This window comes from Nestor notabilis, unplaced genomic scaffold, assembly GCF_000696875.1.
Source record: "Nestor notabilis isolate BGI_N333 unplaced genomic scaffold, ASM69687v1 scaffold5614, whole genome shotgun sequence".
NCBI classification, from domain to species: Eukaryota; Metazoa; Chordata; class Aves; order Psittaciformes; family Psittacidae; genus Nestor; species Nestor notabilis.
In genome coordinates, this window is record NW_009925949.1 from 27,488 (window position 1) to 53,891 (window position 26,404).

The 26,404-nt window shown below is 42.6% G+C and overlaps 1 protein-coding gene across 5 annotated transcripts in view; it reads right to left on the reverse strand.

Annotated features, from left to right (window-relative positions):
• Nucleotides 1-5,774: 5,774 nt before the first annotated feature.
• TEAD1 (TEA domain family member 1 (SV40 transcriptional enhancer factor)) overlaps nucleotides 5,775-26,404 on the reverse strand; it is a 41,654-nt gene continuing 21,024 nt past the window's right edge. For all 5 annotated transcript variants that reach the window (XM_010013284.1, XM_010013286.1, XM_010013288.1 and 2 more), the window contains 4 exons: nucleotides 20,205-20,378; nucleotides 8,732-8,872; nucleotides 7,538-7,690; nucleotides 5,775-6,559 (listed from right to left, as the gene is read on the reverse strand). In XM_010013284.1, coding sequence (XP_010011586.1) covers nucleotides 6,446-6,559; nucleotides 7,538-7,690; nucleotides 8,732-8,872; nucleotides 20,205-20,378 — 582 coding nt within the window. In that variant the 3' untranslated portion in view covers nucleotides 5,775-6,445. The remainder of the gene's footprint in view (nucleotides 6,560-7,537; nucleotides 7,691-8,731; nucleotides 8,873-20,204; nucleotides 20,379-26,404) is intronic.

Genomic DNA, 26,404 nt, shown 5'->3' on the forward strand with positions numbered 1-26,404 from the left:
ATCTGTGTGTTGTTTCCAACCCATTCATCTTGCACATGGGGGATGCTCTGCTGGCATTTAAGAAATGGCAGCGGAACATCTGCCACCCAAAAGGAGCATTGGGTGTGTGGGAGGGGCGTGTGGTTTATTCAAACGCCACCGCTCTCCTTTTGAAGCAGAAGAGGAGCCAGATGTACTTCTTTTCTTTTCTCTGCCAAGTCCTGGTCATGTTCCCATTGACTTCACTTGATCCAGAATATCCCTCTTATTCCCCTCTCCTTTTTTGTTTTTTTCCTAGCTAGGTGGTTTCACTTCATGAATGCGTCAGCCAAGTTGATCCCGTTTCATCCTCTCATCGTAGCAGGTACAGCTGCCGGCTCGGGGGCGAGTGGTTTGGGAAAAAACAAGTAATCAGTCTCTTGAAAGATGTCGCATTTTTAGGACCTCAGTGTCCTTCTGGAAGCAATCCTGTTTCAATAAAATCCACCACTGCTCCTTTAGGAAGACACACAGGCTGGAGGCAGTCACCTTTCCTGCCGATGAGATGCCAGAACGCGTACGGGCTCATTGTTGAACACGGCTTCCAGATGTGCCAGCCTTGAGCGCCCTCCCTAAACTCTGCCGCATGTCCCTTGCCCCTTTAGGTAGGTACACAGCTATTGCCTGTGGAAGGTGCACCCCAGGTTAAGAAAGAGATCGATGTAAGAGATTAAGCTAAATGCACAAAACACTTTCATTTTCTTTATTTTCAATCGATACTGTATGAATACAAAGTTTCTAGAAAGCTACAAAAAATTCTACCACTTTATCAAGAAGGCATCAAAATGTGTCACTTTGCAAAGACATGAAAACACCTGCAGTAACCGACACAAAAATAGCATTTTTAGAGTGATGAAATAATTGCACTTAACTGTCATGGATATTAAAGTTATCACACATATGTACCGCGAAAGCTAGAATACATTTGTTTTTTTACAAAGCACTTTATAAAAAAATTCTCTGCACACAAACCCTATAATTTTCATATTACTATCATACTAAAGATAAAGTCACTTTAAAGCCAACACTTAAAACATTTTAAACAAAAAAAGGTACCAGTACCTACACACAGACAATAACAAATACAAGAATACTGTACTGCCAAGAGGTTTGACTGAAACTCCTTTTGAAAGCTTCTGCAAATATGTTAAGAAAACATTGGAGAACATTCACTTTTTTCCAAGAGCCTTCCCTCGCTGTCTAACCTAGAGGTACTTTATCGTCAAAAGGCAAGTTCTACATCAAAAGTTACCAGCAGCAGTACAATATTAAAGTAACCACTGACCATATATGAATATGCTTAAGTCACAAACCCATTTTATACACATTACACAAATAAACATAAAGTGAGAATTCCATTAAGTCATTTACAAATGTGAACAAATGCACATGGCAAAAAAACCCCAAAACAAAACAAACCCCAACCTGTTTTACATAAAATGTACTGAAGAATTAAAGGCTATTCAGGTTTTCAATGTTATAAAATTCTTTTGTCTTTTTTTTTTTTTCAGGCACATATTGTATTTTTTGTTTGCAGTCATGAGCCTGAATAGGAGGCCCATAAAACAAAACAAAACCAAAAACACATATTCTGTAAGGAGGTAACAGGGATCCATCTCCTTTTAGTCGACTGAGTGCATTTAAGATTTAATTTACACACTAAAACTAATTACATGATCTCAGCAAGAATGACCTGAAAAGTTAAAAAGATGATGATGTCCAGAGTGTTTCTTGTACTTTGACTTATCCAGCCTCAATCTTTTTCAGGGGGCTAAACTTCTGGTTATGAAAGATGAGAGCGGGGAAAAGAGATCGTCCTGAGAAAAGTACAGAACTGGGCTCTGTCATACACATCTGCTGTGGGACTGGCTACGTGTATCGGCGTGGGTCAAGTAAGGGGCAGACAAAAGGTTTCTCAGTATGACTGAGCGAGTGATCCAGGAAAAGTGTTAGGGGAACTGCTTCGGAACACAAGTATGCCCTAGGACTTGCAGTGGAGAAATAAATAGATCTGGATTAGTACGTCAAATGCTGTACCTGCCTTGAACTGGACAGTTACTTACATTCAACGCTAATGTACACCCTTCATTATTCCAAACAGCTCCACTGCTGAGGCCTGTGGAGGTCTCAACAGAGGAAGCTACTGCCAGACTTAATGAGCTGTAGCTGCAGTGAAAGGGAAAGTGAGAAACAGGCATTAGATCTGCAATTCCTTCAAAATAGTGGTGCAGTACCTAAATAAAATCCTTTTGGAATTCAAGTAAGTAAAACTACATTTGTTAGTAGTAATTTTTAACAGCACAAAATGGTACCGTTATGTTTATTTTAATATTTGAATGAGACGGAAGTGTGGCTTATCGCAAATATTGACTAGCACAGCTGAAATGTTTGGTGGTATATCATCTGCTCTACTTGTGGGGCGAAAGTGTCTTTGCCCTACCTCAGTCTCATTGACTTCAACAGGATTACTTGTCTCGTAGAGGTAAGTGAGATTTAGACCTTGAAGGAATAACAAAAATAATATTTTAGAGATGGGGAACTTGAATTATCACAATATTTACCACACAGTGTCACAATATTTCTATATATAAAAAGTTAATCTTAGTTTTCATCAAATACTTTAAAAATCAAGTTAAAATTGTATTCACAACTATATAATCCTTCTGACAGCTTTTGGTTTTGCTGATATTTGTTCTTTCTAACATCGTTTTCTTAAATCTTGCTCCTCTTGCCATCACTTTTAGTTGCGCTGTGCAGTATGGCCCCCGTTCGCAGAAGGTATGAAATGCAGACACAGTATTAAGAGGAGCTAATTATTTTTTCCAAGACATCAACTGGGAGAAAACCAAACCAAAACAACCCTGTGTTTTGAATTGTGCTGGCCAGAGTTTCTCTAACAGCACCTGCATCCCCAACGCTCACGCTCAACATCTCAATGCTTAGAAACACACAATTGCATTTACCCTAGCTGTTCTCTGTTCTCCGTTTCCATCTTGTTTTATGCATCTGACTTTCAGCATGCACAACTTTGTAAACAAAATCTTCTGTCTAAACAAAAAAATCTTCACAGATACCAAAATATTATTAGAGGAGAACAATAAAGTCATATTTGTCCACTGTCTGAAATTCTGCAGTGTATGGATCCTCTCATTATGCAGATGCACAACTGGATGAAGAGACTATAAATTGAAGCATTCTCATTTTTGTATCACAGACAAATCAGTTGCTGGTTTGCAATGCTGTCAGAAATGGCAAACAGTAGATTATTCTTCAGCAGGTTGATCGTTAGCAAAAATACTTTGCTAGAAATGGTGCTCTTTTGAGAATGGAGGCCTGTAGATTCAACTTATTCCAATAAACCAAAGGCATTACGGTGATAACTAAATATTTTTGGTCTCTCTACAAATTGTCATTATTATGGCAGCACTTTTCTAAGCTGGAATTTCAAACCAAAGGCACTTTCATGCTAGAGTGCAGAAGAGTCACAATTAATTATTTGGTCATGAAATTTAAAAAGGCAGCATTTATTAATACAATTCATTTTGCACGGAGAACTAAGAATCTGTAACCTTTCCTTTTGGTATAGGCATTTAACTGCGTAGTGATGGGACTGACTTTTAGACCAAGCAGTCAAAGAGCAATTCTGTGGGAAAAAATACAGATATTTTTAAAAATGGAACCAATTAGTAAAACAATATATAAGATTTACGTTAAGAGGCTAAAGGTACGTCTAATATAATGCTAAGGCACTGCATATTGTAATGCTTTGGCAGCTCTCAATTAAAAGGTTCCTACAAAAAAGTAACAGTAACAAGATAAGTACTTCCAGCTTACAAAAGAGCTCACAGTTTACAGGCAGCCTGTTGGACTACACACCCCACACTGAACAGTTGAAGGATTAAGGCTTTTAAGAATTAACGTATACAGGGTATGGATCATTTACAGAAGTGTAAAGAAAAGACAATGGAAGTAGGTTCCCTAATATTACATACGTGAACACCAATAAACAGTGTGACTTTATACCCTATTGTTATGGCATATGTAGTGTGCCAGATTCTGTTAAAAAACCTGTACCTGGTTTTGCAAATTGACTTACATATTTTATATGCCTCAAAGAGTTTGCTTGTTATTAAAAAAAAATATTAAAAAATCACCAAACCCATAATTCAAACCCTAAATAAAAGACAACTTTAGAACAAAATAAAACAAAAAGAAGTAGTTTTTGACTTGTAACACCAAGTGCTTAGAATAAAGGGCTACCGTTAGGCTGTTACAATGCAGTGCTTTTCCTGATGTGATTGTTAGTGTTCAAAATGAGTGTTAAGAGACCTTACCATGGACATATTTATCTGTTCAGTTCACAGAATATAAACCGAAAGATCATCAGCCCTAATATCCACAAGCAGGTAACAGCTAGACATCACAGCAGAGAGCCACCCGCGAAAGCTGGATCAGCGGCAGGCTAAGGAATTTAAGCAGTCACCCTTCTCCTTGGGGATGGCTGTATCATCCTCTAACCGGGGTCCTCACCAGAGTTAAGTATGAACATGGTCTGACTGTTGCACCTAGCCTATATTCTAGACTAGATAATTGACAAAAGGCAGTTCTAACAGAAAGCCCTATGCTGCAGAAGTATAATAATAATAACTAAAAAAAGACGGTCTTTTTTGAAGACTACAGCACTGTGCCTGGGAGTAAATTCTACACTTCAATAGTGCACAGGCACGTATTGTGAAGGGCAGGGAGAAGGGGCCTGCTAAACGTTAAATTCTTTGATTCAGGACTGCAAAAGACCTTCCCAAGAACACTTTGCTGATAGCTCAGGATTAATCTTTAAGGTGGTTTGTGCTTGGCCGGGCAGCCCTCAGCCTTTCAGACAAATGTTTTTTGTGAGAACCTGCTGCTGGCTCAGCACCTGCTGAAACAACCGCTGCTTGGGCAACTGATGGGCAGCGCTTAGGTATGCAGCAGGAGAAAAGACAGTGAGCAACACTTTCTGGTGTAGCCAGGAGGAATGAGATTAGTTCTCTCACGTGTGCGTACCTCAGACAATCAATCACTCACACCCACATCCATGGTTTGAATCCTTACAGTATTAAAATACCTCCAGCTGTACTTCACTTCCTGGAGTCTTCCCTGAATATATCAGAAGGATGAATACTACCCCATCTGGATGCAAGAGGACATCAGACCCCCCCCCGTGGTAACATACGTGGTTTTTCTTTCATAAAGGGTCTTCTCCAGTCAGAACTGGAGAGACAACTGGGAGAGGTGTGAGAGCACCATGATCAAGAGGAAAAGGAGAAGAAACCTCTCCGCTTTCTAATCTTCTTCGCCTGATGGTGGTTGTGATTTTTCTAGCGTCTCATAGATATTAAAGCTGTTGATCCTTTCAGAGGTGTACGTACATACTCTTCTTTCAAACACATTAGTGTTTTGCTTTCCATTTACAAACTACACGATGCTGTCACAATGTCAGTTGTTTCTGTTCCTCTGTTAATTTCAGAGTTGCAAGTTTTTTGCTCAACTTACTAGAAAACATAGTCGTCCATATAAAATAGAACCGCACACACAAGACTACATATAATGCAAGTCTAAATCTTCAGTATTTACCTACTTATTGCAAAATGAGCCATCTTTTTCATTAAATAATCAAATTTTCATATTAGTACAATACAACTTTATACTCTTTTAAAATACACTAGATATGTTAGGGGTAAGGGATGACGTTTCTTTCTCTGCAATACCTGTTTGAAAGTTTCATGGATTAGAAGATTAGTTTTAGCGTTGAGAAAAAAATACAAAATTTGCCTAATTTTAGGACCTGTCTGTTTCTATCAGGCATTTCTTAAGGCTATGTTTTTCATTTGGTTTCAAACAGAAAAATGCTTCAGTTTAAAAAATAATTTAGTGAATTACATTCGTCCATATCTTCCACCCTAATTAGTTACAAAGATAATTCTATAAAGATTATTAACTTTGTGTACTCATTTACAGTTATAGCTAAAGATCCATTTCAATTTCACTTGCATTGTAAAACAAGTATTTCATGTTGGAAAAAAACCCAAAATAAATCCTTATAAATGCTGTCAGTTTTTCCCCATGGCAAATGCTCTGTCATACATTTTTCTATCAGAATTAAAAATAGGCCTCCACAGACAGAGGCGGTAGGTTCTTAAATACAGTTTTTCCCAAAGAACTGTGGTTTACAAATTTGAAGAACACTTAGTTTTAGAAATAATTTTTACAACTGTACCAGAATTTCACAGCTACAATTATATATGAACACATTAAAAATGACTTCACTAAAACAGGATTTAGAAAAATGTGGGTGAAAGTTGGGCCAGAGGCACTGCCACTTAGTGTTGAGGTTTACAGTCTGTGTTTTGATAAAGAAGTGAAATGAAGTGTATATATAAATAACTGCTCAGTCCTTTACAAGCCTGTAGATATGATGCTGTGCTCCATGTTCGCTGTTTGACACTTCAAATACACAAGCCATGCAGAGCAGGGTTTCTTGTGTATCCCTGTTTGTTACAACCTGTTTGAGGGGAAGGAAGAGGTAGACACTACATTACAAACTTGGAAACACCAGGCCCAACGCCAGAGATGAATGGCTTCATTTAGACAATGTTCAGATGTGCCTGTTTTAAATGTGTCTTCTCGTGCTCTCTTTGACCATTTAAACCAACCTCCGGGGCCGTGTGCTGGGGCTGGAGCTCCTGGCACAGGGCACTGGCATTCACCCCACCCTGGCTGCTTGGCCAGGAGCCGCCACCAACGTGGTCTTGGCTCAGCCTTCCTCCACCTGAGCCCCACTTCAGCAAAGGGAAGGCAACGCGCCCTTGTCACCTTGTGTTTGCTTGCCAAAGGCAGCTGAGCAGGCAGCACATGCTGCTGTGCTCGTGGTCCTACCTCTTCCTGTGCCACCACCGCTCAGTCCTTCCCAAATCCTGTGGCAGCAGCAGCAGCAGCACATGGCTCCAAGTGCTTGGCTGAGATGCCACTGCAAAGCCACACTGAAAACTAGCTGGGTAACTGGATGAAACTGGCTTAAAGGCCACACTACGTGGCCTTTTCTTCATGCTTTAGATCACCTCTTGGGTGTAGCCATTACTGCATGCCTTCCTGGCCCGAGAACTAATTAACACCACTGACATTTGCAGTTTTATAACTGACATCTCAGTGAGAAGACACCAGATGAATGGGCTGGTTCAAAGTTACTGCCTCAGGCTCTCTATAAACACTAAATAGTATGAGAAAAGGAGAGCAGTAAGCTGAGGGTTTTGAAAGTAACAGAGATGTTTGTTCACGTTCTCAGCCAGCTTGCTTAGCTTTTCATCCTTAGTGTCTACAGTGCACAATTCCATGAGTACTACTCTGAACTCAGTGGGATGATTTGTTTAGTAAGCAACTCGACTAAGGGCTTTGGAAACTGCTTCTCCATGTGACAAGTTAAGAAAGCCTTGCAAAGCCTGAGAGCGTTTTAGAGATGGAAACATAAAAAGTGAGTCCATACCAATAAAATCGTAAAGTTTTCCAACACGCTGTTCATCATGTATTTCTCTGGTAAATGCTTCAGCTTGTGTATGAAGTTGATCATGTATTCACACATTGGAGAGCGGTTTATTCTGTACACGAACCGGCCATTCTCAAACCTTGCATATTCAGTCTAAGAAAAAAAAAAAGAGTGTTTAGACTAAAAGATAATTCAGAAACAGCAAAAGAGTAAATGCTAAATCTGGGGGTTTTTTCTTTCTTTGTCTAGACAGAGAGAACGTCTCTCAGACACACACGCTCCTACTTGCTGACTCCCTCTAAAAATTCAAGGGCCCTTAATTATTTAAAGTTGTAATATCACTACTTGTCCTCTAACTTGTGAATTAAAAAACTGAACAGCTGAGGCTTACACAAAGGTTAAGTCCAAGGTAAGTAAAAATGAACTGGGCAGAAAACTTTGTGCTAAGATGATTTTACAGTAGTTTCAAGGCAACTGTCTGCAAAGGGAACAGCAAAAATAAGCTTATATGTTTGTGCATTGTTCTACACACACAGCTATATTATTGCATGATGTAATAGGTAATTTACGCATTACGGAAAGATGCAAGACTACAGTTGGAAGAAAGCTGAGTCCCTGATTTAGATTGCAGGGACTCACAAAGGGCTGAAGGAGGGGAAGGCTGCGGCTCTTGGACTCCTGCTGCCCAGCTGCTCAGTGAGCTACTCTGTGGCTTGTGGGGATTTGGGGCTTTCTCTACTCCTGGAATAATGGAAATGGTGGAAAACTTATGGTCACCATGCACAGAAAAATATATTGATTATAAGAAGAAAGGCATAAACGGCAACCAGGACATCTACAAAGGCTCGATTGCAGCTCTAGGCTACAATTCCTGTACAGAAACTGCATTGCAGATAACAGCTATGGGTGTGGGGCTTAGTACAGAGAAGGCAAGTTAAACACCTGCAGTATGGTTACACAGTAAGCCACCTAGTAACCTGACCATGCCATACAGTTCTCCTCAGGCAACTGTAGTGTCACCATTCACACGGTGCTTAAAATGAACCCAAACACTGTCTGGAAGGAAAATACTCTTTCAGCAAGGATTAGAGGAAGAAAATAAAATCCAGATAAGAGCAAGGTAAAGACAAGAGAGAGAAAAGCCTCAGTGAAATGAAAGGGAAACAGGATCATCCCACACATCACAACACCCACCTCTACTTTTTCTACTACTTGCTTTCCAAACGAGCAGACTTTGGTGGAACAGGTGATTGTCATGTTTTCTGAACTCTCGTACTGACTAGTGACACCATAAAATGCTCCTGTATCATCTTGAATGTTGCAGTTTAAGTCAGCCTGTTGGGAAAAAATAATAGATGTTGAAGATCTTATTTTTCAGTTGACAATGCCAATAGCATAAGCTGTAACCAACCAGCTCACTGTTCAGCAATAACGGGGAGAGAGGGAGGGGAGTTTCACGGTGACAAGAGTGACAGTGGAAGGAGTCTGACATGAAAATACCTGCCTCATTGTTGCAGTAAAAACCTTAGGGAAGCAGCAATTTCATCAAACTTTAAACAACAAAGGACGACCCAGTATTTCTCTGGGCTACAGGTGATGTTCTTGCCTGGCAGAGAGCTGATGAAGTCCCTGGAGCAAAGGGAACGATCGCCTGCGAGGAGCCTGGCTCCAGAGCCAACTTCTCTGGAAGGAACCTGCTCTGCAGACTCAACTCACCCAGCCACCCCCCTCCTGAGGGGACACAGTTCACTTTCTCCTTTGCCTTTCTTAAAGCAATGAAATGCTCACGGCAAAGGGAGGCAGCTGCACAGCACGGGAATCAATCTCTGATAAGGCTCTGTCGAACCATATGGCCCTGATTCAGCAAAATACTTGACTTCGCAGAGCTGTATGATGCAACTCAGGCTCCACACGAGCCGTGTGCGCAGTGAGCCGTGCCTCCACACCAACAAACTATTACTGCAAGTATTTTATTCCTTTCAGTATTTCTCTGCAGCCTGAATAGCTATCCAGCTGCCTCTGATAGCTAGCAACAGAGACTGAGGCTTGCAGGATCAAGTGAGGAACAGTGATACCTTTAATTATTTATATCTGAATCCAAGTCCTGTGCACAGCATGATTAATTTGGCTACAAAGCAACAGCACAGGTCACATGCTGATCCCAGCCTCCAGGGCCTGCAGCAGTGGCACTGAAGCTGTTCTGCCACTGTGCTCTTTGTAATCATGAATCCATTTTCAAAAGCCCTTAACTTAAAAGAGCACTAATATGGATACAGGCAGAGTCTAGGGAGATCCACAGCTGGATTTGTTGATTTAGGCATTAGCTCTGCTGACATCATTGGTGCCCAAGGAGAAAGTGGGCAGGGTTTTCTTTTTATGTGGAAATAGCTGATCAGCTACTGCATCTAAGTGCCTGAATTTTTAACTTACTCTGAGATGAGCATTTTAGCAGGGAAATGCACTTTGGCAGCTGTTTCACTTGCAAGTCAAGCTCTGCTTGTTTTTGTTGCTACTATAGAAATAACACCAAAATTCTGACAGATACCTTCGTGTCTACCTTGAGACTTTTTATAAGCCCCATTTTATGTATGCCCCATCCCTGGCAGTGTTCAAGGCCAGGTTGGACACAGGGGCTTGGAGCAACCTGCTCTAGTGGAAGGTGTCCCTGCCCATGGCAGGGGGTTGGAACTAGATGAGCTTTAAGGTCCCTTCCAACCCAAACTGTTCTATGAGTCCGTGATTTTTTGCTACTTAGTGTGGAACGTTTATAATCCTGCCTTTGCTATAGCTCAGGTCATTTGTAACTGCTATTTAATTTTTAATTAGGCAACAACTCATTAATTCTACTTAGTGTCTATAGTCCTTATTTGTGGTACAATATTCTGAGGCAATATGCTGATAATAGCACAGACTGAGCTAGTTTGTGGTACACAGAAGACACAGGTCTAAGATTACTCCGGGCTGGCTTTGGTAAATTAATCAGTGAAGTCTCCTGAGGTTTACATGCAGTAACACAAACAGCCCTAAAGTCATGTATTTTGCATAACAGAAAGAAATCCTATCGCTGTTCCACCTTGTTTCTTTCACATGTTTTGCATGCGGTCAGCAGTTATGTTTAATGTCCATCTAAAGCAGCGTGTTCACAGTGAGCTGTAAGAGATTGTTCTGAGCTAATTGTAAATAAGCAATTTGCCATCACAGCTGGCTTGAAATCGAAACATGACAAACATCTAAACATGACAAACTGTAGCAGCCATCAGCCATGCCACAGCTGCTCCTCTGGAATGTCTGAAAAATAAGGATTTCTTATAAAACAATTGCACTGTTCACAACAACAAAACCAACAACAATAAACAATAATAATATGATCTTTTCAAGTGGTTATTCCTGCTGCTAAAACAATTACAATTTTACTAGCAACACATTTTCCTCTTTTTGTTTTTTCCTTTCAGATACAGGCAAAATATTTAAGAAACCATAACCACACCACTCCTCACAATTTCACGTCGTCAGACACCTTATATTTCAAGCTGCAGTAACAACTGTTTAGAGAGTTAAAACAAGGAATAACTTTTTATATGCTGCCTTCTGATTTTGCAGCCCACTGAAAAAAATATCGAGTTGTTGTATTTACATGCTGACATTTAACCTGGAGAAGTAACACATGTGGCCATCTGGCACCCTGTTGATCACACCCACATCTTCCAACTCGTGCTGAAACCACCACGAGTCCCGTGTACACAGAAAATACAGGCTGGGGCACCGATGTATCGGTGAGGAACTTGAGATTATAACTCAAATGTCATGATTTACTCTCATGCAATCACGACGTTGTTGCAAGAGTCCCATGATGATAATATAGATGTGAATTATCTTTATGTGCACTTTGATTATTTTTGAGTGTAGCACACAACGAAGGTGTTTTGTTTGAAAAGAAAATTCTGTCCTTCCTTGAAAACAACAGTTTTCATGTAAAACGAATTACAGACTGCTGAGAACTGAAGCTTTAAGACACCTCCAGAAAGTGTAACACCAACATAAAAATCCTAGGAGTTAGCAACATCAAATAAATACTTCACCAAAGCCTCTTTTACGCTGAAAGAATTTTGTCTGTTCTCACATACTAAAGCAAATCTTTCCCCTCAGTCTGGGTTCAAACTTTTTCACTGAGGCCAAATCCATGAACACAGGGGAGGACTGCCTATCATTGCTAAGAGGAAGTATTCTGAACCAGGTGTTGAAAGCTCTGTTCCCTGCTGAATTCCTTATGAAAAGAAGGAAAAAATATCACTGCTTAAAACACAAAACTTTGGTTAAAAAATGATGGTGCAGGACTTGCTAATAATATTTATAGCTTACACAGCAAGGGATTTGTCTGAACACATACACCTGAAAGCAGAATTGTGTTCCTTGAACTGACCGAAGTGGGTCACAATTAAAATTCAGTTTCTTCCTCCCACCCAAGGTTATGAGACTAAAAAAGCTGAAAGGCTGTGCTAAAAATGGACACTGCTCTGGCTGTGGGAGTTGAAGATGTAGCTCTGAGCAGGAGTAAGGTGATGCGTTACCCTGGTATTCAGATTTAGCAGGCCTCTTACTACAGTATTGATTCCAGTTCTTGTGTCTACATTTTCGAAAGGATGTTGGAAAATTGGAAAGTGTTCAGAAAGGAGTTACAAGAATGATTTCAGGTCTGGAAAACATCCTTTGTAGTGAATGACTAATGAAACTCCATCTACTTACTTTTTCCAAGGGAAGTTTTTCCACGACTTTGTCATAGCCTACAAGTTGCTACATGGGGAAGAGTCTTCTGATAGATTAAATCTTGCAGAAAACGACATTAGAAGACAGAAAGCTAAAGCTGCACAAAAGCTAATGAGAAACAAGGCAGAGGCTGGTAACCTTGATGGCAATGAAATATCGGCAGGATTTTCGGATGTGGTGGAATCACTATTACTAGGGGTCTTTCTTAACCAAGCTAAATATCTAACAGGCATGCTCTAGTTCAAGCAGGCTTGTTGTCCAGAGAGCCACATTACTTAGTGAGGTTCACTGCCTATAATAATATGGAAGTAGCAAGACTAGATAAATATAGTAACAGCAAAACTGAAATATTGTGATTTATCTTACTCACCTCAATTAACCCTTTCCTCATAATTTCCTTTTCCAATGATGCCTGTGAAAAATGTGACAACAGTCAGGCTTCTGGAGCGCTGCCTGCAGCCTCCCGTGCTGCAGCCACCTTTGTCTCATTATTTCCTTGGTGCTCTGTCTCTAGCTGTTCTCTTGCAGTTCAGAGTCAGATCTGAACAGTGTCTTCCCGGGCTCTAAACCAGCTTTCCCTTCCGTACACCTTCACATGCAACTACGCTCTGACCCATGGCCCCAGGAATTAGGGTTGGTGAGCACTGTTGTAGCAAATACAGATAAATAACCTTTTGAATTCCAAATATATTTGCATGACTTCAAATATTATGGCATTTCAAATATGGTATGATCATATGTGATGAACAGGAGTCCATTTACTCACTGAATTTTAAAATACAAGATCTATGCAATTTAGGAAAAGAACCCCAACAACTTAAAACCACAAATGGATTCTGTTTGTTTGGGTTTTTTTTTCTTTCAAGAGTAAAACTCTAATTTTGATTTCTTTCTAAGCGCTGAGATTTATATTAGCTGAATACATTTGGAGGTGGGAGAAGCACTCAGCTTTTCTGGCAACCCACAGGGGTTGTGTAAGAGCATGATTAATTCATTAATAAAGCATAGCTTGTCAATGGATAGCAGTGAAAATATCAAATATTAAGAGCACCAAGCATCTGACGTGCTGCTTGGAGAAGCCTCTTCCAGAGCAGGCACCAAAACAGAGCTGGCTGCAACCAAAATAGAGTAAAAATAAATAATTAAAACAAAATCTTCGCATCCACTTTGGAAGAGCTCTAAGGCTCTGTGTTAAAGGTGAGGGGCAGAGGGTAGAGCACTTGTGCAATAATAACAGCTTTGGCTAACAAAAAAGCAACTCCAGCAAAAATTGCTGAGTCGAGCCTAAATCCTTCCTGCTGAGTAGAAGGAAAACAGTACCTACTGGAAACAGTGGGATCTGGGGAGGGCCAGAGCAATTTATGCTGGCATTCAGCAGTTAACATTAAGCACAGAAGGTCACTTATTAACAATATATAGGCTTTAGCAACTGCTGACTGCAGAGAGGTGTGTTACTCCTATGACCGCACCATGCCTCCCCTCCTCCTCCTCTCCAAAGACTGATCAAAGAGCAGAGATTCCAAATTGTGAAGCAAGTTTTTCCAACAACGGGAGCATCTGGGTCGCTGGCACGTTTCGCCGCGCGTTACGCTGCAGCTCAGGAATCGCGTCCAGGTCTGCCACATGGTTGGGCTCGTGATGGACAGGCCAAGCTGGCTCCAGCTTCCCAGCTGCTCGGCCCTTCCACTCATTATCCAGCCTCTAGTGCTAATGCCCCTGCATCAATCTGCGAAGGGGTCCTCCACAGGCACCACGTGAGCTCCCTGCACCGAGAGGGTTGTGTTGGGGAAGAGAAAATGGATGTCTGCTTTCTTCCATATCTAATTTGTTTTGCATACATTTGCATGCTGGCCATAGAGCCGTTTGCATTGCGGATCCCATTTGCGAGTTGCAGATCGTTTGCCAGTCAAAGCTGGCGAGTGTGCATGTGTGTCTGTGTGTGCGGAGGGAAATCCAAGATTCCAGGTTATGCAATATAAATTACATGTAAAAATAGAAATAAACGAAAAAAGGCAGTGGCCGTAATGGTGGCAGTAGCCACAAAGGGCACAAAGACTCTCCTCTGCACCTTTTAAGACGGCTGGAGGCACATGGGGATAAATTCAGGAGGGGGTGGGAGGAGGCCACAAGCGCAAGCCATTTCTGAACACTGATTACATGGGTAAATTGTTTGTTCCAGTGTATCACAAAGAGAAGGAGCATTATTTTTCATGCCACAGCTGTTTTGAATAAGAATAGGAATAAACTTAACTATCCTCCTCATGTTACTTACCACTAATTATGGCATATATTTACATCTATAAAACAGTGAAATTTTGGGGGACATAATTTAATGCCCCTTTATTGTGTAGATTCCTTTATTTCCATCCCACATTTGAATTTCAAAAATGTTTAGGACTTCAAAGCATCTTTAAAAGCTTGCCCTAATTATAATATGCATTACTTTCTAGAACTCCTAGTTTGCATTGCAGATTCCTGCAAATAGAGGCATTCATTTTAAACATCAATTAATATCATCCATGCATCTTCAGATGAGTTTAGGTCTTTATTTCAGAGTTGCACTGAGCTCTGACTAAGCTTTCCTCAGTTTGAAGAATAGTTCCAACTACCACAAACATTCAAAATTAAGCCAGTGGATCAGCTCTCTAGACAGCCCAACAGCCCAATATTAATTTGTGTGAGCTGGTTTTTTCCTGTGTCACTACTTGGAAAATATCCCTCCTCCTTTATCTGTTCCTGTAGCTGCAGAAGTCAGTGTTCAGGTTGGCACAGAGCATTTGGCAGCGTCAGAGACACAAAATCCATGGCCATGCTATTGCAAGGTGGGCTTCACCAGCACTGAGAATCCCAATGGAGGCACGGACCCACTGCTCAATACTGTGGGTTACATAGAAATGTTCTGCAAAAAGAGAATCCTTGCCTCAGAATTTGCAACTGGGGATTGAGGCAAAACATGAGAGAGAGATAACTAGCTAAACCAGAAGAATCTGCAGGAGGCAGATACACACTGCTGAGTTGATGTTAAAGATGCTCCTGGTAGTGAAAAGTGATTGCTGGGTGAAGTAGAGCTAGACAAGGACAAGTTACAGATCTGGCAAAGCTAGCAGGGGCCGAAGGTAGATAGGTATAGAATCATGCCTTCCTAGGGCAATTCCCTTGCTGGAATCAATGGAGATGTATGTGATCATAACAGCAGGGTCAAAATGAAGGCATTTGTTGGAGGTATAGCTAAGAAATACTGGATTCAAAAGGGAGGTGGTGTGAGTGGGACAGATGTTGCCATCAACCTCCCGCAAAAGAAAGCAGAGAGCCAGGGGAGGCAGAGTGCTGGGCAATCAGCACTGTGGTTTCAACAGGCAAGGCCAGCAATAACGTTTGAGAGGTAAAGCTGGAGATGCAATCTATCATTTAGTTTGAAGTCTTACAGCTGTATTATTTTGTATTAGAAAATTTAAGAATAGTAGTGAGCAATCAGTGGAGACTGCATTGGATATCAATATGAGTAGAACTTCAATCAATAAAAGAAACCAACAGAGGCAACATGTGCTGCTTTAGCTTTTAGATAGGCTAATCAGAACTTCAAAGACCAGAAAACTTTGGGGCCTTTCTGAAGTCACAAAAACAGTTTAAGTACAAACTAACCAACAGACACGTTGCCTTTCCTCACTCAGATTAAGATTAGATGGCATGAATCATGCCCGATTGTTTTACACAGATTGGGCTTATTTTGGTAGTGACTAAGGTAACAGAAGCAGAGTCGTGCACTCAGTCTGCGCCCAGGGAAAGGCTTCATCTGCAGATACTCTGCAGCTTTGTCTGAATTCCATGTCAGTGTTCTAGGAAATACATTTTGCATTTATTTAAGACCATTGATTTTTGTTTTCATTTTATATCCCTGTAAATCTCTGGTTTCATATCACTGTCACGCAAATTTCCTGTGCTATATCATTAGTATGTTGTTCCTTGTTTACTCACTGTACTGAGTGCACAACATACCAAGTAAAGCTCCTTCTGTCTGTTACAGTGAAAGCCCATCTCTGGGGTGACTTCCTTGAATTCTCTGGTTCCCAGTGAGTACATGGGATAAACAGAAGAATCACTGCATTCAAGGTGCAAGACAAGGACCAGGAAATTGCTTTGCAGGGCTGTAGGGTTGGTTGGGTGAGGTGCTGTAAAAGGAGAAGTCTCTTCCTTTTGTACCTCCTGCCCTGTTAGGTAGGAAGAGGCCCAAAATTGTGACATCCAGATGTGTCAGCAGGACTGAGGCCAGAAGCTCACCCCTTCCTAGTACCAGGCTGTGTTTCACAGGAGATACAATCTGTCTGAACCAATAAACCTCTGCAAACCAAAGCAATGCTTTGCTTTGTACTCCATACCTGTGATGCTTTGCAGAGTCAACTCCACAATTGCCAAATGTCTTATTGCAAGATCCCAGACCTTTCCCTCCTACTTTTTTGTAATCAAACCTTATTACCTTCATCACAGGAAAAAACATGCTGCTGAGAAGCCTCAAGCAGAACTAAAGGGGAAAGAACAAGAGGAGTACTCTCCAGCTACCAGAGCTAAGCCACTTTCTGCCTCAGTTATCCTCAATGCAAGTGCTTGTCTCTGGTCTTACTGTTTCCCATCTTTCCTTTCCACACTAGACTTAAATGTCTAAAAAAAAACCCCCTTCGTGCTGCCTCCAGCAACATTCTGGCTTCTCTTATAGCCATTTACACGCTTACCAGCCCTGCTGGCACCAAATCCTCACCTTTGCTTTCAAACATACACATGCTGCGACACCTGCCTTCTCTCCTGGTTTCCCTTGACTTCTTTCACTCACAGTCCTGGTCTTCTTCTGTTGATTCTCCTTACAGTGTTTGCTCACCTGTACTTAATTTATGTGACACAAATTCATGTTCTTCTTTTACTCCTATTACAATCAAGTTCCACCAAAATGGGAGCTGTCACTGGACACTGATGCTGGGATGCACTAGCTTACAGCACTGACCAAACTATAGATGGTTAAATGATAATGAAGGCAGAAGACAACAGAAAGGATGGGAAGGGGGAAATGGTTAAATAAAGGGTGAGAGAGGGAATTGTGAGTAAGCAATAACCACACCACATGAACAGAACCTGGGAGAAATTGAACTTTCAGAGTAGGAGGAGGTAGCGGATAATAAGGAGAGATACAGATACTGATTCAGAAGTGGATAACTAATTCAAAAGGACAAAAATAGAAAAAATCTATTTCCATATTAATAAACTTGAAGTTACTGATAGGGTCAACACCACTGTCAGCAACCTTTGTCAGCTTTACACTGGAAATAGGTGGCTGTTTAGAACAGTTTTTCATCACTTCCCATAAAAATGGGAACAGCACCCTTTTTTCTGAAGAAATGCCCTACTGGGGTGAAAGAAATGAAGGACAGCGAGCTGGCAGGTTAGGATCTAATTATCATGACTCATTACACAGCCTTCTTCTGGTTTTCCTGTATGTATTTCTAGATGGGGAGCACCGGTGTGAAGTTTATTCCTAAGAGGGCATTCGTCATAACTCTCGCTATACCCAAACACTGCATCTCATGCCTTCCATCTGCCTCACTCAATGAGAGAGAAAATCCACTGGCCTATTTTCAGGTCATATCTCAGGAAGAGTTTCTCATCACATTTTTAATGTATAACTCAGAAGGATGTTAGCACTGTACGGTTTTTAGTCTCTAAGTTAATACAACACAGAATTGTATTAAAAGACCATTACAGTGGAAGGCACAGTGAGGTTAGGAAATGTTGAAGTTGCCCGTACAACCTGACTGCTGAACTGCATCATGATACAGTCCAGCTACACAACTGCACACTCACCCTCTGAGCATCTCTACAATATTTCTTCATTATTCAGTCACCCAGGCCCCATTTCCTGCACACTACTCAAAACCTGTACTGAACACAGAATTATTAATTTTATAAAGGTTTTCCTCATGGCATTATCTTGATTTTTATAAACAGACATGAGTGTGATTGCTCAGTGATCACCTAAGGTGAAGGGATAGTCTCACCCCCATATTACAGATGGGAAACTGAGGTAAGAGTCTTAAAGGTGCGCACTGCTTGTAGGAGGTCAAGCAGAGAAGACCTTAATGATCCAAAGAAGATCTCTACTGGCTCTAGGTACATCTTCGAGCATTCAGCATGGCTGAAAATTGGTTTCCACATTGAGAAAAAGTGTAATATACAAGATCAATGACCGTACCCCAGATCTCTGCTGCTTCCATGTCTAATACAAAGTCTGAGGCTTGTCACTCTCTGTGGGAACTGAGAACAGGCCAGTGAGGTGACATTCATTTTTGCCCATGGGTTTCATAAGCATTTATTATGCAAAGTAGATTGGTGAGATGATGGTCCTCAGTTCAAGCCCAAGTTTTGCAAGGAAATGTATTTAGTCCTCCAAACTCTACTCCTCTGCAGCCAGATTTCTTCTGCCCTTGTGCTTGTCCCGTTCCCCTCTCACATACCTGGTTTTGCTGCGTGCTTCCATCCCTATGCATCCCTGCGGAGTCCTTATCTCAAATGCTCCCTCTTCCTCCTTCTTCCTGACTCTACACTCTCACCTGCTTTTACCAGGCTCCTGGTACCTGCTTGTATTTCAGCTCCAGTTTGTGCTGCCTTCTGTTCCTGCCCTTCTTCCTCAGCCAGCCCTGAAATGCTTGATCTACAGCTTCTATGCCCCATTTTAAGCCCCATGAATTTCTCAAAGGATTTCTTCTGCAGTCCAGCACAGCTCCTTCTACACCCAGATTTGAGAAAAGAGAGTCCCCCTCATTCCCAGTTTCCACTTCCAAATCTGGTGCCACAGAAACTCTTGGCAAATATGAAGCCTGGGCTATGTACAAGGTGGAGAGCATTTCAGGCCACAGAGAAACTTTAACTGAAAGTAATAAACACCAAGAAATCTGACCACAAGCAGTGACTCCAGACCAACCTTTCCTGGTTTCAGCCTCAACCTGTCCACCCTGTAATTAAACCCTGAATATGCCCAGGTTTTAAAAGACAGATTTTAAATACTTCGATGATAACTGTTGCTCTGAAAGGAGCATACCACCAAAAACACCCCAACAAATTAACGAGTAGAAAAAGCTCTAACATAAGCATAAGGTACAGCCTAGAGATTTGATGAATCTTGTGGATGAATCTTTAGCATCACTAACATGAGATTTTTTTTTACATACAATAAGAAAAATCTGATGTGTCAATGAAACTTACCATGACTGGATCAATATACAACATCTCAGCCTTCCATTCAATTTCTTTCTTCATTCTAACTCACACCTGATACGAACAGATACAACATTTGGAGCAGAGTCCCATGGCTGACTAACAGAAAGGCGAGGGTAAAGCAGATGTGCTCTAGCAACCAAAACCAGTTTAAGAAATACCCTGGAACCCTTCCAAACTCACAGTCATCCTGGTGCACACTCAGATCAAATCCTACTTGGTCTTATCTGCAGAAGTGTGGACTGATTGCAGGACTGATGCTTGTACTATCTGCATTTGGCAGGGGTTCAACATCTGATTCACTAAAAAGCAGTCTCGATTCCTGCGTCTTTCTCGTTTTCCTTGGACCACTAGATGGCAGTTCCCCATTTCCAACCCAGGGCTCCTGGTACCTGTTTGCTCCTGCCCAGCAGCTGCGTCCGGCACAATTGAGGCACCCATCTGCCTTCACATGTTGTCCGCAACACAGACTTCTCGTGGAGCTGAAAACAAGGGTGGCTCTGGGCCACTGTTCTACCTGAAGGATATACAGCTTTGCACTTTTAATTGACAGCCGAAGAAATTTCCCTAGGCACCTTGAAGGGTGCTAAATGCTGATCACAGGCCTTATTGACAAGAGACGTTCTCCATGTCATGTGTTACTCACCCAGAACTTTACGAGGAAGAAAGCGTTTTGGGGCCCCTTCCCAAACAGTTCCTTCAGGCCGCCCTTCTTCTCAGGGAATTTGTCATAAATCTGACGAATGTCCACCGACTCAAGCAATGGGTCACTGTAAGAATGGTTAGCGTGTCCAATGTGTACGAAGAGGTGTTTATTGTACTGCAAGAAAGAAACAGGAAAATCAGTGCTGTACAAAAAGAACACGCGTGGGTCTGCGTGTGCTCCTGTGGAGGGTGGTGTGCTTTGATGGATTAAATGACTCACACGTTACTCCTGGGACTATGATTTTCTGCAGTATGATTTCCATGAACAGCTTTAGTGACTGTGTTCTAGCCCCTTGTGAACAAGGATCAACATCAAAAACCCATGTCTCCACTGCAAACCAGAAGACATGGTCATCTTCAAGAGAGTAGTGCATGCTGAAAGACCCAGCGGCAGCACAGTGATAAAGAGCCCTTTGCAGAGCATAATAAGATGAATATGCTCACCAGGAAAGCCTATTTCTGCTTCTTTAAACCACGCCTTTTAATGTCCCATGTCCTCAGAGCTTCAGTTTCTGCCAGTGCCACATAGCCCGCACATACACACCTCCTGTTTGTCTATTAAAAAAACCCCCAACCTCAAACTATAGCGTAGGCTAATGCCATTTAACTAATAGAAATGGAAGGGATTTTCCTTTAACTGCAGAACGACAATAACAAGAATCTGTGTTGCTGTTAATATAGAAGTGGTCCTCATTGTATGTCCTCCCTCCAGTATTTTGACCATGTAATATTAAAGAGCCAAACTTCTACCACTTCCCTCGGGAGCTAGCTCCATAGATGACCATCTCTGCCAAAACACATTCAGCTTCAATTTCCTATTTCCTAACTTCATCCCATCACACCTCATTATAATCACAGCAATCACCTCAGCAACCCCTTCCCTGCCTGGGGGAAATCATGGCCCGGTGAAGTCCCCAGCAGCCCCCTGCTGATCCAACATGGACTTTTAGGGGCTGCCGTTTCTCCAAGACGAGAGCACCTCTCAGCACCTGAAATGGAAGCAGAAGGCTGAACCCCAAACCCCCTCTGGCAGTCGATCAGCGGTTCACAGTGTCGTGTGAGCAGACCAAAGGAGCTTGAGAGTGGCAGGATTGAACGCTGGTGTTTTTAACCATGCAGATCACAAAACATCTTGCTAACTCAGTTGAAGGAAAGCTGATATACAGTCAGGGAACACTAGAAAACCCTGTCATATGGAACAGATGCTGCATATAAGGGGCAATTCCCAAAAGCTAAGCACAGATAAAATATTTAAAAGCCCCAACCAGACTCATTTAAGCTGTTTTGTTTACAATATACCTGCCGAATGAACAAATTGAAATGACAAATCTAAATTAATTGGACAACCACTCAGAGCCTTCCTTCGGTGTAAGCAGAGTCTTCCCTAGCAGATGTGCAAAACTCTGGGGAAAAGGAAATGGACTGGCTAGATTTCTGCACTTAGGAAATTAAACTGAAATCTGTTTAGAAATCAGCTAGTACAGTGAAATCTGAATTTAGAATCAGAGACCACTCATCTGTGCATGGGCCAAAAATGAGGCATTGTCTGTTCTTTTTTACAGGGCTCTATTCATGTTTTAATTCTGTGGAAGGAAAAAGGGAAGCGTAACACTTTGCTAAGGTGTTTGCACAAGCCAATCCAAGTCCGAGAGCACCACTTCCACAGATTTTCCTTGTAGCCCTCTTGCACAAAAATGCCAGCCAAGCTGCTTCTGTGCACAAGTGGAAAACTTGCCCAGCCTTTAGTTAGTGCAGGTGGAGCCTAAAAGGGATAGAGCTGATCCAAAGAAGCTGTTTCTGCCTTGAAGAGGAGAACAGACATGGCAGAGAAATAAATGGGTGGTGGTGAGCTGAATGCACGCATGCAGGACTGAGTGTGCCCATGGTTGTGTGCCAGCTAGCCCTCACACAGCACTGCTCTAGCTGGCAGCACACTGATCATTTACACACAATCAGGAAAGCATAATGGTTGCCAACCATGGGTTCCTACCATAGCAGTGTCCGCGGGCAGATTGAACATGTTACTTTACCCAGTAGTGGCAAAAGCGGAATAAGGAGACGTTTTAACATGATAAAACTAACAAAACAAAAGAATATAAGGAAGCACCATGGCTCCAACTTTTGCGTTTTGGACGCTACTGTCACACATTCAGCTGGCAGTACTTTGAGTAAAGAACTAAAAGTCATGCTGAACATTTCTTACGTGTCTTGCTGACAGCTGAAAAACTTAGTAAAATGTGTCAGGGCCCCCTATACCTGGAAACTGCCAGGAACACAAGAAAGGAAGTCCAGGAACCTGCTCCTGTTGCTCTCCCAAACTACCAGTGGTGAAGTGCAGGAGGACGGGGCGCACAGTGGGTCACTGAACTTGGCTAGGGACGGAAGCCTATCCGCAAGCAAGCGAACACCTCCGTTTTTCAAGGAGAATGATGAGCATTCCCCAGAAGCACTTCAGTCTTCTCTGAAAACTTAACCCCAAACACTTCCCTTCTCCCAGCACCCTCCTAGCCTGCCTAGGAGCGCCCAGTTGTGCTCTCCCCGGGGATGTGAGATGCCCCAAAGCTTCTCTCTGCTCTCCTTCCTTCAGAGTAAGGGCTTGAAAAAAACCATTCCAACCATTAGTGACCAGGTTAGTATTTAATTTGGGACTGTTTCCTCTCAGTCTTCGCTGGTGGAGTTGGTCCAGGTTGTAAAAGTAACCACATTTCTACAGGAACAGAACCGAGGGCTCGCGTTCTCTGGCACCTCGGAAAGTGTCCTCCCCAAAAGGGTGTCTCTCTCCCAATCCCAAAGGTGGCTGTGGAGTGAAGGAGGAAGGGACAGCTCTACTTTACAGTTTGGCAACTGCAAATTCCCAAGACAATTCACGCGCCTTTTTCTGCAAACCAGGAAAACACACGAAGTGCTCAGTACCCAGAACTTCGGTAAAAGCAAACACATTTACAGGAACACGGAGCATGAATTCTAAATACTGTTCAAATGTAAAAGCAAAGCTAAAGGCAGCTGTAAAGCTACCACAGTTGTGTGCAGGGCTCGCCAAAGCACCAGATGCTGCTGCAGCAAGATTTCCGAATGGGTACAGCTGGACAGATGGTATGACATCACCTGACAACATTCCTAGGACAAAAATGTTTATTTTGATACTGCAGCGTGTGATTATTTTCTCCTTATGTTGCTGCAATTCCTGTGCTAAGTACAATCATTACTAACCTAATTAGATATGGCATATTTCTATGAACTAACAAATGATAATCTAATATTCAGAGCAAGGTAAAGGGATACTGAAATGATCCCTGCTGGTTTTATACAAACATATTCCATGACAGGAATTAATGCACAGATAAAAGCAAAGAAGCTAAGTTTTATGCTTATATTTTTGAGCCGATTAGTGCCTGAAAGCTTAAAAATATCCTCATTATATTGAGAAATCACTGATATTTTAGACTGAGTATTCCAGAGCCACTGAACTACATTAAATGCTGAGGAATTTACTCACACTACAGCATTTAAAGGATTTGCATCTGGCATTGGGGTGTTAATCTGCTTTAGATGCTGTAAACCATCATAGGTCAAATCCTGTATTTTCTGAGAATAAAAACTACAGAAAAATACAAAGAACATTTTCAGCTGTCTTCAACATCTGCATTACACGACATGCCCTAGAGATGGCCACCTCTTACTGAGCTCCTTTCCTTAAAAAAATTCTAACTATGCAAAGAATGCAGTAAAGCCATGAAATATGACTGTTGTCAAATAATACCACAAGAAAAAGTATAATCCATTTAGGAATTTAAAAGAACCAAGACAAATTGCCAATGGCAGGGGATGCAAGCATTTAAGCTGGTGCAGAACAAAGACAAAACACCTACATTTGTTTTATCAGCCAGCATATGTATTTGTTAACAGTTCCTCATGAATTTTGCACTTACATTCTAAGGCAACAGCCTTTCCAGTCCAAGAAATGCAGGTTTGCGAGTTGCTATAGCTCCCTCTGCCACATCCCTGTGCTTCTCCACACCTGTGGAGCTAACGCCAAGCCTTGACAAGCCCGTATAGGACTAAGTTGTTTATCAAACAGAGGTGGCTAAGGCGCAGATGTGAAGCCAACCCTTTCACACTGCTCAAGGGTCTGGCACTGGGCAGTGATTCCCTTTCTGTACCTCCGCAGACCAGTCCAACCCATCCTCTGAGTATGTACCACTGCTGTGCAGCAACTGCACTTTTGGAGGGAAACAGGAGCCAGGTGGGATGGGTTGATTACCAACAACCACAGAGCCTGCGTGTGGCTCTGACCCGTGCACTGCCCAGCCTCGGCTCTGCTGACTCACTCTATCTGGTACATCTGGTGGTCTTTTCTCTCATGCTGATGTACATCTGACAACAATTTCTCTTATTTCTATCCCCAACACGGGTAACTGAATGTTCCATTCCTGTTGCTGTCGTCTGCCACTAAACCAGGTTGGAAGTTATATTTGTAACATTTTAATGCTGTAACTGGAGTCTGTAGCAACTCCTTCCAGGGAGACTTTTAATGCTTTCATGTGAAACGTTAATTGAACTTTCTGTGCTTGTATGCTAAGATACACGGTCTACCTAGTCTTTCAAGGACCTCCATCCATTCAGACTCCTTCCTGGATCTGCTCAGGAATTGAATCGGGAATGTGAAGTAAAAGATCTTTGGCTTTGTTACGGTTGCACAAATGGGGAGGTAGGTGATGAATGAGGGCAGTTCCCACCCCTGACGTGTTAATGCTGCCCAGTACTTCCCAGCTACTGCCACAGGAGTCCCAGTGTGAAGCTGGGACTTCCTGGTTGAGCAAGGTGCTCGCACAGCTTTCCTGCAACAGTGAAGATGCGTTCTTCAGTTCTGGCCTGTCTGATTTAAGACCCTACAGTTCCAATTCCAGAAGTGCTGCGTGCTTAGATGGGAAAATTATGCCTGAATATAGGAAGCCCTCAATAATGCTAAGTATTCTGCAAAATCAGGCTCACGACAAATCAAAAGGGACCCTCAAAATCAGTGGCCCATTCATTCTTTTGCACCTGAAGTTCTTGGTTTGTCAAATGTGGGTAATAATGCTCCTTCATCTAAAAAATGACTGCACTAATACATCTGCGACATGCAAATGGAGGAATTACTAATTCTGTTTGGAGGGGAGGTTAGGCAGGGCACAGGGCCACGCATTTCAACAACAGAAGAAAACAAACTACTTATCAAAGAAGGGCCATCTACACTGAATGACGCAGGAACGAACAAATGGGAGCATGCCATTAACTGCTGCATTGTAGAGCAGGCCCACGAGGACAGCTCCCAGCTTTGGAGAGCGTGACTTTGCAGCCCAGCTAAACAATTTTGGGGTGGGTGTAGGGGTGGGGGAAGCTGCAATGGAACAAGACGGGACAATGCGGGACAGAGGCACTGCCAGGTGCAAAGCCATTGGGGTGAGCACAAGCATCCAGCACACAGGCAGGGCAGGGGAGATGAACAGCCATAGCACACACATCTCCTAGCTCCTCCTCGCACGGATACAGCTCCGTGCAAGGCGGTGGGAGGCAAAGGGCCCCGTGCTGTGGTGACCCCTGATTTTACATCACTCCTGGGCTCATTGCAGGGGCTGCGCACGAGGCTCTGCTCCAGCCACCCCACAACCTTACACGCTGGCTCCTTCCCTCCTCACCCATTTCACACCTCCCTGGTCAGGGACCTGCCCCTACCCTGCCTGCTTTCAGCGCCCGGGCTGTGTGAGAGCACGGGCTGGGGCATGGGCAGGGCTGGGGTACTGGCTGCATTGCTGCTGGGACCAGAGCTGCCTTTCAGTTATGTAAAAGCAGCCTTCCAATTCTGCTGAGGGATTGCCAGCAGCAGCGGTGGGTTTTGAAGAAAGGGAGGGAGCGTGTGTGAAGGCAGCAGCAAAAGCAGTGAGGCCCCAGAAGTCTTCCCGCACAGCATCAGCACTCAATATGGGCCGACTTCAAGGAATAAATTGTGCTCAGCCTCTCTACCCATATTTTCACCCCAGGACCCAAGCCCTGGACCCTACAACTGGGCTGAGGCCTCCTGCCACATCTCCATGGGGTCCCCCAGCAACATCACTGGGCAGGAGCTCTGCTGTGATTCCACATCTGCTGTGATTTCAAGAT